General features: G+C 46.0%; 1 protein-coding gene across 1 annotated transcript in view; it reads right to left on the bottom strand.

Annotated features, from left to right (window-relative positions):
• LOC101346789 (uncharacterized) overlaps positions 1 to 13,516 on the bottom strand; it is a 47,649-nt gene that overhangs the window by 30,426 nt on the left and 3,707 nt on the right. The window contains exon 4 of the mRNA XM_023728330.1: positions 5,959 to 6,014. Coding sequence (XP_023584098.1) covers positions 5,959 to 6,014 — 56 coding nt within the window. The remainder of the gene's footprint in view (positions 1 to 5,958; positions 6,015 to 13,516) is intronic.

The following is a 13,516-nucleotide window of genomic DNA, read 5'->3' as shown; positions in this document are numbered from 1 at the left end:
GGGTGGCGAGCTTGTCCTCCGTGCCTCCCAGCTGTTGCGGTTGCCAGGAAACAAGGAGCGGGGGCTGCTAGCCTGCCAACGCGGCGGGTGGAGACTGGGTACCAAGGCGGCGGCCAGTGGCGCCACGCTCGGGGCAGTTATAAAAAGTGTATTTCTGCTGAATCATTGCACAAAAACTTTTGAGTCATTCCGACAGTGTCACCCCGTGCGGTCTGCACCCCACCGTCTCCCTAGTGACAGCACTGACAATCGCTTAACCACTGCGCCACCAAGGCTCCTAGGGGAACTGCAGGTATATTTTTAACCATCTGAAGGAAACACAGTGACATCTGGCGGAAAGAGCACGAAGTACTAGTTCAAGGTATTTTGCAGTGTCAGACTGAGTCCCATTAATTCTCATGATGTCATGTTTTTCTGAATCTGGGTTTTCAGCAGTTGCTGTGATGAATAGCAAGTACCACAGCAAAAATATATGGGGAACAAACAATGATGTTGGCCATGTCTAGTGTCATTCCAGGGTTTGAGAAGTTGTGTAGTACCCCACAGGTACACCCATCCTATTGGTGTAAGTAAGTGTGGTTTTTGAAGAATGAGATAAACATATTATTTTGCTTTCACAACATCTTGACTTGCAAGGTGGCAGGACCTTGTTTATTTTTTCAAACGGCCAGTACGTTGCTAGGACATACATACTTATCGTTTGGCCCTGACTACTTAATAAACAGAATTTTTAGGTATTTCTTTCTGCTTGGGGATACTGTGAAAGGTACCGAGGCAGTGAGGGTGCCATAAACCTAGAAAGTCTGGGAACTCTGTCATAATAACCATATAGGGTCCCAGGTCCATCCTCCACATCCTGCCCTTGGTCCAGGTGGGTAACTACCCTCAGTTATTTTAGAACACTACTCTTGGAATTCTCAGCATCAGCCCGAGCTTGTGTCCCATTTCTCCATGGTTTAGGTCCATCCTACCCGTGCCTTCTCTCCCCAGGACCAAGGGTTGGGCCTGTGTCTGTCAGTTTCATAATAAAGGACGCGCTTTTGTCCAGCCAGCCTTGGGCCTCTCCCCAGGGCCATCCAGGTCTGGGCTGTGTCATGAGAGTGAAGTCACACTATAGACAGTGAGCATCTGTGAGAGAAACACAGGTGACAGCTCATGGTGAGGGAGGGCCCATTAGACCCTGCCTCTGGGACATCAGAGGAAACCCTGCCAAGAGCTGGGCCAGCAGAGAGAGGAGTCCTCCTTCTTGGCTCCTGCATCTTCATCCTCCCAATCCTCAGCTCTGTCTCTCTTCCCTGTGTGCGGTTCAGTAAGACCCGCCACTTTTGTAGGTCGTCTGGGTGTGTGCATTGTTGCCAGGTGCAACACTTACTGTGAGCAGAACACCGTGCTGGGTGTGGGCAGGTTACAAAAGCACAAGACAGTGTCTGTCCTCCAGGGGCTTCCAGTCTATCTGGTCACCCAGGACATTCAGCTGAAAGTAAACAGACAGAACACATAGGTAATGTGACAAATGTATAATGAGCACGGGTGAGAGTGAGGAAAGCAGCCTGCAGGGAAGGATTCCCATCTTGGGTGCTAAGAGACAAGACCTGAGTGTGGGCTGGTGCTCTCCAGGAACTGAGTGAGAACAGCACCCCAGCACACCTCCTGTTAAACCACAAACCACCACTAAACACACATGAAAGGCACACACACACATGTACGTGGAACATAGAAACAAAGCTCTAAGAACCTGGTTAACAAGATTTAGAAAGGGATGAAACTTGACTTGTCTCTCTTCAAGGCAGAAACTCCCTTTCAGAGAAAGATTGGAAAACAGCGTTAATGAGCCATTATTAACACAAGGACAGAAAAGAAATCACGGCTTCAAGAAAGTAACCTGCTTGTGTGCCAAAGCAGTAACAAGAACAAAACCAACAGGGGCATGATGAGTGGGTGGTGAGGAGGGGGTGGCGGGCCAGGCCTGAGTCCACCACCTCCTCCTGACATAGGTGTAAATTCTCATGTCCTTGGATTAGGCAGTAGTTTCTTAGATGTGATACAACAAAAGAAAATACAGATGAAGTGGACTATTAAAATTGAAAAATTTTGTGCTTCAAAAGACATTATCAAAAAGTGAAAAGATAACACACAGATATCTGCAGATCATCTCTACGAGAAGCCACTTGTATCCAGAATATATAAAGAATTGGTACAACTCAACAATAAAAGGACAAGTCAATTAAAAAGTAGGCCAAGGATCTGAAGAGCCATGTCTCCAAAGAAGGTATATAAATAGCCAAAAAGCACGTGAAAAAATGCACATCATTCATCAGTGGGGAAATGCAAATCAAAACCACAATGATATACCACTTCATACTAGGATGGCTAAAATGGCAGATAGTAGCAAATGTGGGCAAGGATGTGGAGAAATTGGAACACTCACCCATTGCTGGTAGGATTGTAAAATGGTGCAGCTGTTTGGAAACCAGTTTTGGAGCTCCTCAAAATGCTAAACATAGAGTAACCATATGACCCAGCAATTCCACTCGTAGGTTTATACACCAAAGAAATGAAAACATTTGCCCACCCACAAACTTGTAGCTGAATGTTCATAGCAGCGTTGTTCATAATGGAAGCAAGCCAAATGTCCATCAACTGATAAATGAATAAAGAAAATGTAGTACATCCATTCAATGGAATATTACTTGGCCACATAAAGGAAAGAAGTACGGATACATGGTGTAACAGGGATGAAACCTGAAAACATTATGCTGAGTAAAAGAAGCCACTCACAAAAGGCAACATAGCATATGAGTCCATTTATATGAAAGGCCCACAATAGGAAAATCTGCAGAGACAGAAAGTAAATTAGTGGTTGCAGGGGCTCAGGGGGGAGGGCAGTGAGCACTGACTAACAGGTAGGGGGTTTGCTTTTGGGGTAATGAGAATGTCCTAAATTTAGCTTGTGGTTATGGTGGTGTAATTTTGTGAAAATAGTAAAAACCACTGAAACCCACACTTTCAAAGGGTCAATTTTAGGATATTTTATGGTCTGGTGAGCTGTTATAAAAACAGCATTTGTCCCTTTGTTCCTAATGTATGGTAGGAATGGACAGGTGGGGGCTTCTGGTAAAGAAAGTGCAGAGGGCTCATTTACTGACAATCTCTTCCTTTCTAAAAACAGAACAAAGTGAGCTAAGTTTACTGAGGAAAGTAGCACGACACAGTCAGGCTTAGACACAAAAGAAAGAATTCTGTGATTGGGAAAAGGGAAAGATACCCAAAATGGTGAGTGAGGCTTAAGCCCTGGGTCAGCTGGGCTTCAGCTCAAGTAGGAAGAGGCAGGAGGAGTTTAGCTCCCGCAGAGCTGGGAGAAGAGAGTGGTGCACGGAAGCCTGGGTCCCAGAGCCAGCCTCTCTGCTGGCTGTTACCCTGATGGATGTCAATGGTCACGCTAGAGAGGAATAGAAGGGCAAAAGCAGATATAGGTAGGAGAAACAGAGTCACTCATGGTGTTACCCCCCTACCCCCATCCCCAGCAGATTATACAGAATCCTTAGTAATTTTTTTTTTTTCTTTTAACCAATCTCTCCTTTTCTTGAGGCATTCCAGCCTGACCAGGCAGGTCAGCGTGCCAAAAGGGACGGGGTGCTCCGAAGAGGTGGGTGGGGAGGCTGTGTGCCGAAGGGACGGGGTGTTGGGGGAGTGTGTTGTGCGGACGGACCTGGTAAGGGTCGCGAGAGAAAGTACTAGCTCAGTGAGGCACCTACAGGCAGTGGGACGGGAATAGCTGCTCCTTCTGGTGGGAGAGGTTGCCCTCCATGCTTCCTGGCGGTGGTGACGCCAAGAGCGAGTGAGCAGGGGCAGCTTGTGAGCCAAGGTGGGGGTGAGGTGGGTGGGGTGGGGGTGGGGTGACTCCTGAACCCCATGGTACCGGACAATCGCCCCATGCTAGGGGTACTTAATAAAAAAAAAAAAAGTTTCTGCTGATATTGCACAAAAATTTATAGACAGTCATTTTGGTGTCACCCTGTCTGACAGTGTCACCCGGTGCAGTCGGATCCCGGTCCTGTAGCACCCTAGTGAGGCCACAGACAAGCACTTAACCACTGCTCCACCAGGGTTTCTAGGGGACCTGCAAGGATATTTTAAAAAATCTGAAGGAACCGCCGTGACATCTGGTGGACAGAACAAGAAGTACTAGTTCAAGGTTTTTACTCTCTCAACTTCAGACTGAGTGTGTCACATTCCTTTTGATGATGTCATATTCTTCTGAACCTGGGTTTTCAGCAGTTGCTGTGATAAATAGCAAGAACGAAGCAAAAATATACGTGGAACAAGAAATGATGGTGTTCTGTCCAGTCTCATTCCAAGATTTGAGAAGTTGTGTAGTGCCCAACAGGTACACACATCCCAGTGGTAAGTAGGTGTGGTTATGTAAGAATGAAATACACGTATTATTCTTCTTTCACAACATCTTGACCTGCAAGGTGGAAGGGCCTTGTTTTGCTTTTTCAAATGTACATTGCTTGCTAGTACATTGCTTGCATGCAAAAGCTGTACGATGCATAAGGAAGACTGAAGAAGAATAGATGTCTTCAAATTACGATGTTGGAGAAAAGTGTTGAATATACCATGGACTGCCAGAAGAATGAACAATCTGTCTTGGAAGAAGTACAGCCAGAATGCTCCTTAGAAGTAAGGATGGGGAGACTTTGTCTCAAGTACTTTGGACATGTTATCAGGAGGGACACATCCCTGGAGAAGGACATCATGCTTGGTAGCGGGTCAGTGATAAAGAGGAGGACCCTCAACGAGATGGATTGATACAGTGGCTGCAACAATGGACTCAAGCATAACGATTGTGAGGATGGCGCAGGACTGGGCAGTGTTTTGTTCTGTTGTACACAGGGTCACTGTGAGTCGGAACCAACTTGACAGCACCTAACAACAACAGCAATACACTGCTAGGACACACACCCTTACTGTTTGACTGTAAATACTTAAACAGAATTTTTAGGCATTTCTTTTGGCTTGGGAATACTGTGAAAGTTACTGAGGCACTGAGGATGCCATAAACTTCGAAAGTCTGGGAACTTCTGGCCTAAGGACCATGTAAGGCTCCAGGTTTGTTCTCCAAGTCCTACCCTTGCTTCCGGATGGACGAGCTACCCTCAGTTATTTTACATGTAGGCAACTAAAGCCGTCCCATCCCCCATCTGCTCTTCTCACCTCTGCTGATGGATGCCCTGCCCTGAACCTTCCCAGACATAATTAGGGTCTTGAGATTCTCAGCATCAGCCCAAGCTCAGGTCCCATTTCTCCATGGCTTGGGTCTGTCCTGCCCACGCGTTGGTGTTATTACTTTCTCTCCCAGGGACTCAAGGGTATAACCTGCGTCTCTTACTTTCATAGTGAAGGACAGACTTTCATCCAGCCAGCCTTGGACCTCTCCCTAGGGTATCCAGGTCTGGGCTGCATCATGAGAGTGAAGTCACCCCATAGACAGTGAGCAAGAGTTCAGTGGAAGCAGGAGCTTAAAGCCAGAAGGGACCAGGACACCGTCAGTCAAGTGTTTCTTAGAAATCAGGCATGGGGAGGCTATGGGGCTTCCCATCAGACATGAGATAGAGAGCTCTGTTGTGGCTAGATTATTACCTTTAGATATCTAACACTAAAGAAAAGTATGGGAGCAGGGCATACATTATTAAAGAAAAATATATGTCATTAAAGCCAGTTTTTCCATCTCTGCTGAAATTAAATTAGCTCCTTTCTAGAATTTCTTCTGCTGAGAGTGAACCTATTCTTATCTGAGCACTGGCAATGAATCCAGGGCTGGAGTGCAGGCAATTTTATGTAAATCACCTAGGACAGGAAGATCTCAGTGATCTTCTGATTAAATGTGGAATGTTCTGGAGTGGAAGAAGCAAAGGCAATGCTCCCTGGTCCACCATCACTCTCTCCCCCTCACACCTCTGATGCTGTGCTCCTGCAGGTACACTGGGGAGCTTGTGAGGCTCACATTCCAGCTGGAGAATGACAAGACCAGGGCAAGGGTGGAGACAGCCAGCAGGGGAGGCGAGGAAAGAGGGAAGATAAGAAAACAGTATTAAAAGGGTATTTTCTTGTGTTTATGTCGAAGAAGCGAAAGTTCTAGTTCATTCCAAGGTCCAAGTGCATCCCTGGGGAGGGGACATCAAGCTGAGAGACTAGATCAAGTGAGAGAGAGAGAGAGAAATTCTTCTCTGAGAACTCAGTGACCGCAGTAAGATTAGTCACACACCCTTCCCCCTCCATCTCACTTCCTAACATCTCTTCCTCACTGTAGGAGCCCCTCCATTGACCTCCTGTGGGCTAGCATCCCTGGACTCCTCACTGGTCTACAAAATTGTGCCTCCACCCAGATCCCTGTTCCTGGAATTCCCTCTTCTCCCTGACCAACAGCCAGTCATCTTTCAAAGCTGGGCATATGTTCCAGCAATTCTTTATCATCTCTCTAGGCAGAATAAACTCTCTCCTCCGGGGTGTCCTCATCCCTGAGTCCACGGTTAGATTATTACTCTTCATGGTAGTCATTAGTGTATTTGTCCATCTCTCCTCACCCTAGAGTTGTGAGTCCTTTGAGGATGACTCCATCTCTAATCACCTACATAAACTAAGGTCCTAACACTGTGGAAGGCATATAGCAGGTGATCACTTAGATGGTAAATAGAATTGCCTTAGGGAGCAGGACCTGAAAGAGGGGTCACATGTTTAAGGGCTTCCTTTGAGCACCACTTTCTATGGCCCAAACCGCACCTTAGTCCATGGAGCAACCCCTTCTCCATCTGGCTTATCACTGTGATCACTCAGTCATCCCCACTGGGCAGGTCTCATTGCATCCACTTCACAGTCCTTCAGTGGGCACAGGTAGTATGGAGAGAAGTAAGTGGGAAGTGAGGGGCACAATGGCCTCTGGCTTCTGGGCAGGTCTTAGACTGATATGAGGATTGCCTCCTGCCTCCCTCTGTTGACCCCTTTCCAATACAGGTGAGAAAACTTGAATAAGGCCTCCTGCTCCACACTTGAGTGTGATCAGCTCTGAGTTACATGAGTCTTGGGTCAGGGGAAGGTGGGATGTCTGTACCAAGGCTCACTGCTACTTTTGCTTTAGGCCTGAGAAAGCCCAAGTTATTGCTCTCAAATGATGAGAGGTCATATTCACCACGTCTCATTTCCAGGATGAGAAGATTCAGTGGCTGGGGCAGTGGCGGGACTCTGGGATCCACCTCTTCCCAGTCTTCACCTTAGGCTAGCTGCCCTGTGCTGCCCTGTCATTTCTGTCCACAGTACCTGTCACTCTCTAAAGTACTCGAAGACACCAAGTAGCATTCAGCAGGTGAGGGTGACGGGGAGGATCCAGGGGCTCAGCGTGATGGCTGTGGCAGTGGGTTGGGCTGAGATGGGGCCATAGTGAGTAGGGCTGAGAAGGAACCCGAAGAGTAAAAGCCCTTGTCCAGACCCCAAACCTAAGGAGATGCCTTCCTCAGCTCTTGCCTCCCCAGGTAATCCAACAATGCACATACTTGCTAACCCTCTACTACGTGGCTCTCACAGGTCCTGAGGTTTAAAGAGGGAAATGAGATGGATCTGCCCTCAAGGAATACATAAACCTAGTGGGGGAAGCAAAAGTTTACAATACTACAAATCACTCTTGCTGTGACAGAGGAAGGAGTAATAAATGAGGATGGTAGGGAAGGCTCAAGGACCTGAAATGAGACATAGTTTTGAAATACACCAGCTGACTTGAATAACTAAAGTGACTCTAGGCAGAACACCCACAAAGAATAAAAGGTCTGGAAATACAATGATGCCCACATGTTTGGGGCCAGTGAGAAATCCACGGCAAATGGACCACAGGTGTGTGCAGGGACCAAGGGATGTTAGGAGGTGAGAAGGGGAATGGAGGATGGGGAGAAAAATCCCTATGGCCATTATTCTTAGAAGAACTCATTGCAGAATGGATCTCTCCGTCAGACCCACATGCACACACACATACACTTACCCCTGGTTGTGTAATTCTCCAGTTTAATGTCAGGCAGTAGCTGTTTGAGCATATCCCCTACATTTCTCAGAATTTGGGTCTGTTCCTCCCACTCCTGTATGGCATTTACCTACATCCCCAGGGGACCTACATTTTGACCATGTTTCTGCCACAGTCACAGTGAAGAAAAGTCCTTCCATGCACCTGGCCTTGATAGTCATGACATCGTTGTCCAGGTAGGGACTTAAAGATGGTGGTAAAGTTGTAGCAAAGAGAGTGAGCATCTCTGAGAGAAAATCTCAGGTGAGGGCTGGGGTGGGAAAAAGAGGGCCCATTAGACACCCTCTACCCACTCTCTGTGACACCAAGAGAATCCCTCTGCAGGGCTGGGCTGGCAGAGAAAGGAGGGCCCCTTCCTGCCCCTGCCCCTACACCACCTACACAACCAAAGGGAATTCTTGCTTACTCCTCTCTTCCCTCCAACTGACACAGGGTGAACTCTGATGCAACCCTGGACAGTTATGGTGTTAGTGATGGGAGGCTTGTGAACAGACGACAGTGCCTCTCCTCCAAGAGCTCACACTCCAGCTGAACAGAATGCACAGAGTCCCTCAAGTTTTTGAAGAGTGTCACTTTATAAGGAAAGTGACAACTACAAGTATCTTGAGGAAAGTCTTCATGCAGAAGACATGGGGTCTTGGCAGCAGGAACTTTTAGGCCAAGTGTCTGCTGGGGCTGATTCTAAGGTGGAAGGGAAAGGTGGAGCCCATTAAAGATGGGGAGGGTAAGGTAAGGTGGACAGCCAGCTGTGGAGGAGTCATATAGCAAAGTGATGAGACTCAGGATTAGAATTTTCCAGAAATGTATGCCCTGGAAAAACAAACATACATCCCCATGTGAGCACCGAAGAGTGTCACACACACCTGAGTCCAGGAGAGACTCACACCAAACACAAGCAGGAAACACTCGAGAACCTAGTTAACAGGTAGAGAACGGCACAAGAGGACCTCCTCTTCCCCCTTAACCAAGGCACACCCTCCCACTGAAGGTGAAGAACCCAAAAAGCCCAGATGAACTGGACTCAGGGAGAGAAGACATCATTCCTCCATAAAAGAACAAGGCAAAGACAATGTGTAAAGTTGTAAATATTAATGACATTGACCGTGTCCCTCAAGTTTCTGACAAAAGTGGAGAATTGGGTAAACAATGCACACAAGTTCATTAACAATGACCACAAAAATGAACTGAGCACATACTTTACGTGAGTACAGTGGACGGAGTATGGTGGGGTAAACACAGGACTTCCGGTCAGAAGCCCTGGGATCACATCCTGTGGGACACGAGGAAGGTGTCTGAATGTTATCTTGTTTTTAGCTGGGACCTGGGAAAACAGTAATACCTACCTCACATGTTTTTTATTTTGTTTTTAAGAGCCTTAACTGAGACACTGGTATGGAAACTTCCCTGACTAAGGAATATTGTTAAAAACAAAAACAACCTTGGACTTTACTTGTACATAATGTTCACAACGGAAGTCAGAATGAGGGGATGGCATTTGAGGTGGGTCTTGGACATGAGATGTCCGTATCTAGGTGGTCTGAGCAAGGAGGGGACTGAAGTAAATAGACATGGAAGGCTACCAGGCTTTGAGGGAACCCTATTGCCCAAGAAACCGTAGTATGGCCCGAACAGATTTTCTAGTGTATATTGTGGGCACCACAGAGGTTCTCTCATCAGGAACAAGTCTCCCATCTACAGTGGCTGGGAATGTGGCAGCTGACAGCCCTCAGCTGTGTCTCTCACTGGCAACTTCCCAGCCATCCCCTTGATTGGTTATAGATTAGACTGTTGTGGTCCATAGGGTTTTCACGGACTGATTTTTGGAAGTAGATCACTAGCACTTTCCTTCTAGTCAAGCTTAGTTTGGAAGCCCCACTGAAACCCATTCAGCGTCATAGCAATACACAAACCTCCACTGGCAGGCATGTGATGGCTACACATGAGGTGCATTGATCAGAAATTGAACCCAGGTCTCCTGCATGTGAGGGGCAAATTCTACCACTGAACCACTATGTCTTTTATAAACACAATATCAAACCAGAAACCAAACCCACTTCCTGTCGAGTCAATTCAAACTCCTAGCGACCTTAGAGGACAGAATAGAACCGCCTCGTAGGATTTCCAGGCTATAAACCTTTATAGAAGCAGACTGTCACACCTTTCTCCAGCTGGGCAGCTGGTGGGTTTGAACTGCTGACCTTTTGGTTAGCAGCCGAACACTTCAACCACTTTGCCACCAGGGCTTCTATAACCACAGTACAGCCTTCAAAATAGATTTCACGGGAATATATTCCTACCACCGAATCCTCAGAACCCATTCAAGTGGCACTAATGGTCCGGATAATGTCCTTTATAGCAAAAGGGTGGGATGGATTTAGGTATTTTCAGTCTCCTTTTTGTGCTGGATGTATGGTTTGCAGGTGTTCTCTTTGCCTTCTTTGTTAATTTGTATCAATTTAAAAGAAGTGGAGAGATTTAGATTTCAGTGAGCACTGAACCGGTGTGTGAAACAGAAGTCATTATTAACGTATTTGAAAGATTTAAAAAGTTTTCAACCAGCATGTGGGTGGTTTAATTTTTTTTTTTTTTTTTGGTCAGTGGTTCAGATTATTTAGTCAGCCAAGTAGACTGAAACAGAAATCTTTTGACATCATTTAAAAAATATACTGTCCTATTGATCAATGAGGAGCCCCGGTGACAGTGGATAAGTGCTTGGCTGCTAACAGAAAGGTAAGCGGTTCCTACCCGCCAGCCACTCTGCAGGAGAAAGACATGGCAGTCTCCTTCTGTAAAGATGTACAGCCTTGGAAACCTATGGGGCAGTTCTACTCTGTTCTGCAGGGTCGCTATGAGTCGGAATTGACTCGATAGCGGTTTGTTTTTTTGTTTTGCTTTTATTAATATTAACAAGGTTGCTAATTTTTTGGTATGACAAACAACATTACAATAAACAGTCAAATATCTACATGCTTTTTGGTAAATATTTACAAAATTGGAACAACACTGGATTGCTGTTAGGTGGGATCAGCGTATCTTCCCATTTTACTAAAAACCAAACACTGCTGTCAAGTCGATTCTGACTCATGGCTAGACACTGATAAATTCTATTTCAGAATGTTGATTCAGTTTACTCTTACAAACAGTGTAGGAGAATTCCTGTTATTACATTTCTATCCAGTACTTCGTGTTGATATATTTAAAACTATTTGCAAATATGGTAGTTGTGTAAGGGTATCTCCTTGTTCTGTTAATGTGTATTCTCTTCATAACTTGTGAGATTTTGAGTCTTTTCATAGGCTTATTGGCTGTCCATGAGATGCCCATAGCCTTTGCCTGGTACCTTTGCAGAATTAGACTTCTTCTATGTCATTTGTAGGAATTCTTTATATATTCTGGATACTGATCCTTTGTCAGTGTGGGGAATAAAACAGCTTTTAAAAATAAAGATTTTTCTGCTGTGAAGATGTACTTCTCACTGAGGAAGCCGAGGTCAGAGTGTAGAACTGACAAGAAAAGTCACTGCTGGGGATTGAGGGTGGGCTGTGCTGCGGCAAAACCAGAAAAATCCTCCTTCATTATGGCCCAGAATGTATGCTTACATCCAGGGTACCAAGACAATATTCGACACTGACAGCCACATGCCTTGATTTTTTCTTTAGGTGAGATCTTTACATTGTCTGTCTTAATTAGAAATCTAGCAGAACCGCTGGGTTTTTTTCCCTCTGTAGTGTGGAGGAAGAAGGAATTGCCAATAATTCTCTACTGGGTTAGAAGATAAAATTTGAGAGTCATTAAGTTTTTGAGAAAGTAGAGATGTTTATTTAAATATTATTACAGGGTAATCAATAAAGAAACCAACGACAGAAACAATTTTGATCTTTTAAGAGAAGGCGAGTGTCTTCCTGTACATAGAAGCAATCTCTTAAGTTCTGAGGTGCACACAATGTTTTATTATTGGCGGTATCATTCCGAGGACATGAACATGATTCAGAGACCTGAGGTTCCAGAACCAAAGAGAAGATGGCAAATGTTCTCTTGGTTGAGATTTCTTATTCACACAGTGTCATGGATTGAATTGTGTCCCCCCAAAATATCTGTCAACTTGACTAGGTCATGATTCCCAGTACTGTATGATTGTCTACCATTTTGTCATCTGATGAGATTTCCCTATGTGTTGTAAATCCTATCACTATGACGTAATGAGATGGGTTAGTGGCAGTTATATTGATGAGAGCTACAAGATTAGATAGTGTCTTAAGCCAATCTCTTTTGAGATATAAAAGAGAAGCAAGCAGAGAGACATGGGCACCTCATACCACCAAGAAAGCAGTGCTGGGAGCAAAGCATGTCCTATGGACCTGGGGTTCCTGTGCTGAGATGTTCCCAGACCAAGCAAAGGCTGATGATAAGCACCTTCCTCCAGAGCTAACAGGGACAGAAAGCCTTCCCCTGGAGCTAGCACCCTGAATTCAGCCTTGTAGCCTACTGGACTGGGAGAGAATAAACTTCTGTTTGTGGTCTTTCTGTTATAGCAGCACTAGATGACCAAGACATACAGTTAGAAGGTCCAGTGCAGAAATTCTTTCAGTAGCACCTAGAGAAAAAGGCACAGTATCAGGAAAAGGGCACAGTAGGATAGTCACCCATGGAATGTTGCTTCTTTGGGATCATCAGGACCTGCTGGAGGCTCTGGATCTGCTCTAAGGTTTGACCCTTCTGGTGGTTGAGAGGAGGCCTGGTGGTGCAGTGGTTAACTGCTCAGCTGCTAACCGAAAGGTCAGTGGTTTGAACCTACCAGCCACTCCACGGGAGAAAGATGTGGCAGTCTGCTTCCATAAATATTTACAGCCTTGGAGACCCTTTGGGGCAGTTTTACTCTGTTCTGTGTAGGGTTGTTATGAGTCTGAATCGACTGGCTAGTGGGTTTGGTTGTTGAGAGACAAAGAGCTGGTGGTGGAGATACTTCCAGATTTCTTGGTAGCATCTTCAGCCTTCAAAAGGAAACGTGTTTCTCCATGACCAAATCTTGGTTCAGTTCTACTTGGCTACCCTTCCCCAATGACTCCCCATTCAGAGCCTACCCCTACTAAGGCCCATGTACTTCCCTGTGTTCCCCTTTCATCCTGTGTCCTCGCTCCTTTGCCACATCAACAGTGTCAGCCGAGGCTCTGTGACAGAAAGCTGAGACCAGGAGTAGAGCAAAGAGTGAATCCATGTGCTTCCTTTACTTGGGACCTGCTCCTCCCTTCTATGGCAGGGCCTACAGGACCAGAAGAAGCCCTGTCCAGAGGGAGGGGCCTGGATCCTAGTTCCTATATCCTGGGCAGGGTTTCAGGCAAGCATCCTTCTTTCCCCTCCTCTCTCAGCCTCTCCTCACCCTGAAAGCAGCACACATCTCTGAGTGACTGTCCCTGCCCCCATGTCATTGAACCTGGTCTAGATTGGTCC

Source organism: Trichechus manatus, unplaced genomic scaffold, assembly GCF_000243295.1.
Source record: "Trichechus manatus latirostris isolate Lorelei unplaced genomic scaffold, TriManLat1.0 scaffold00002, whole genome shotgun sequence".
Classification (NCBI taxonomy): domain Eukaryota; kingdom Metazoa; phylum Chordata; class Mammalia; order Sirenia; family Trichechidae; genus Trichechus; species Trichechus manatus.
The sequence above is the reverse complement of the archived record's forward strand: the minus strand, read 5'-3'. Positions and strand labels throughout refer to the sequence as shown.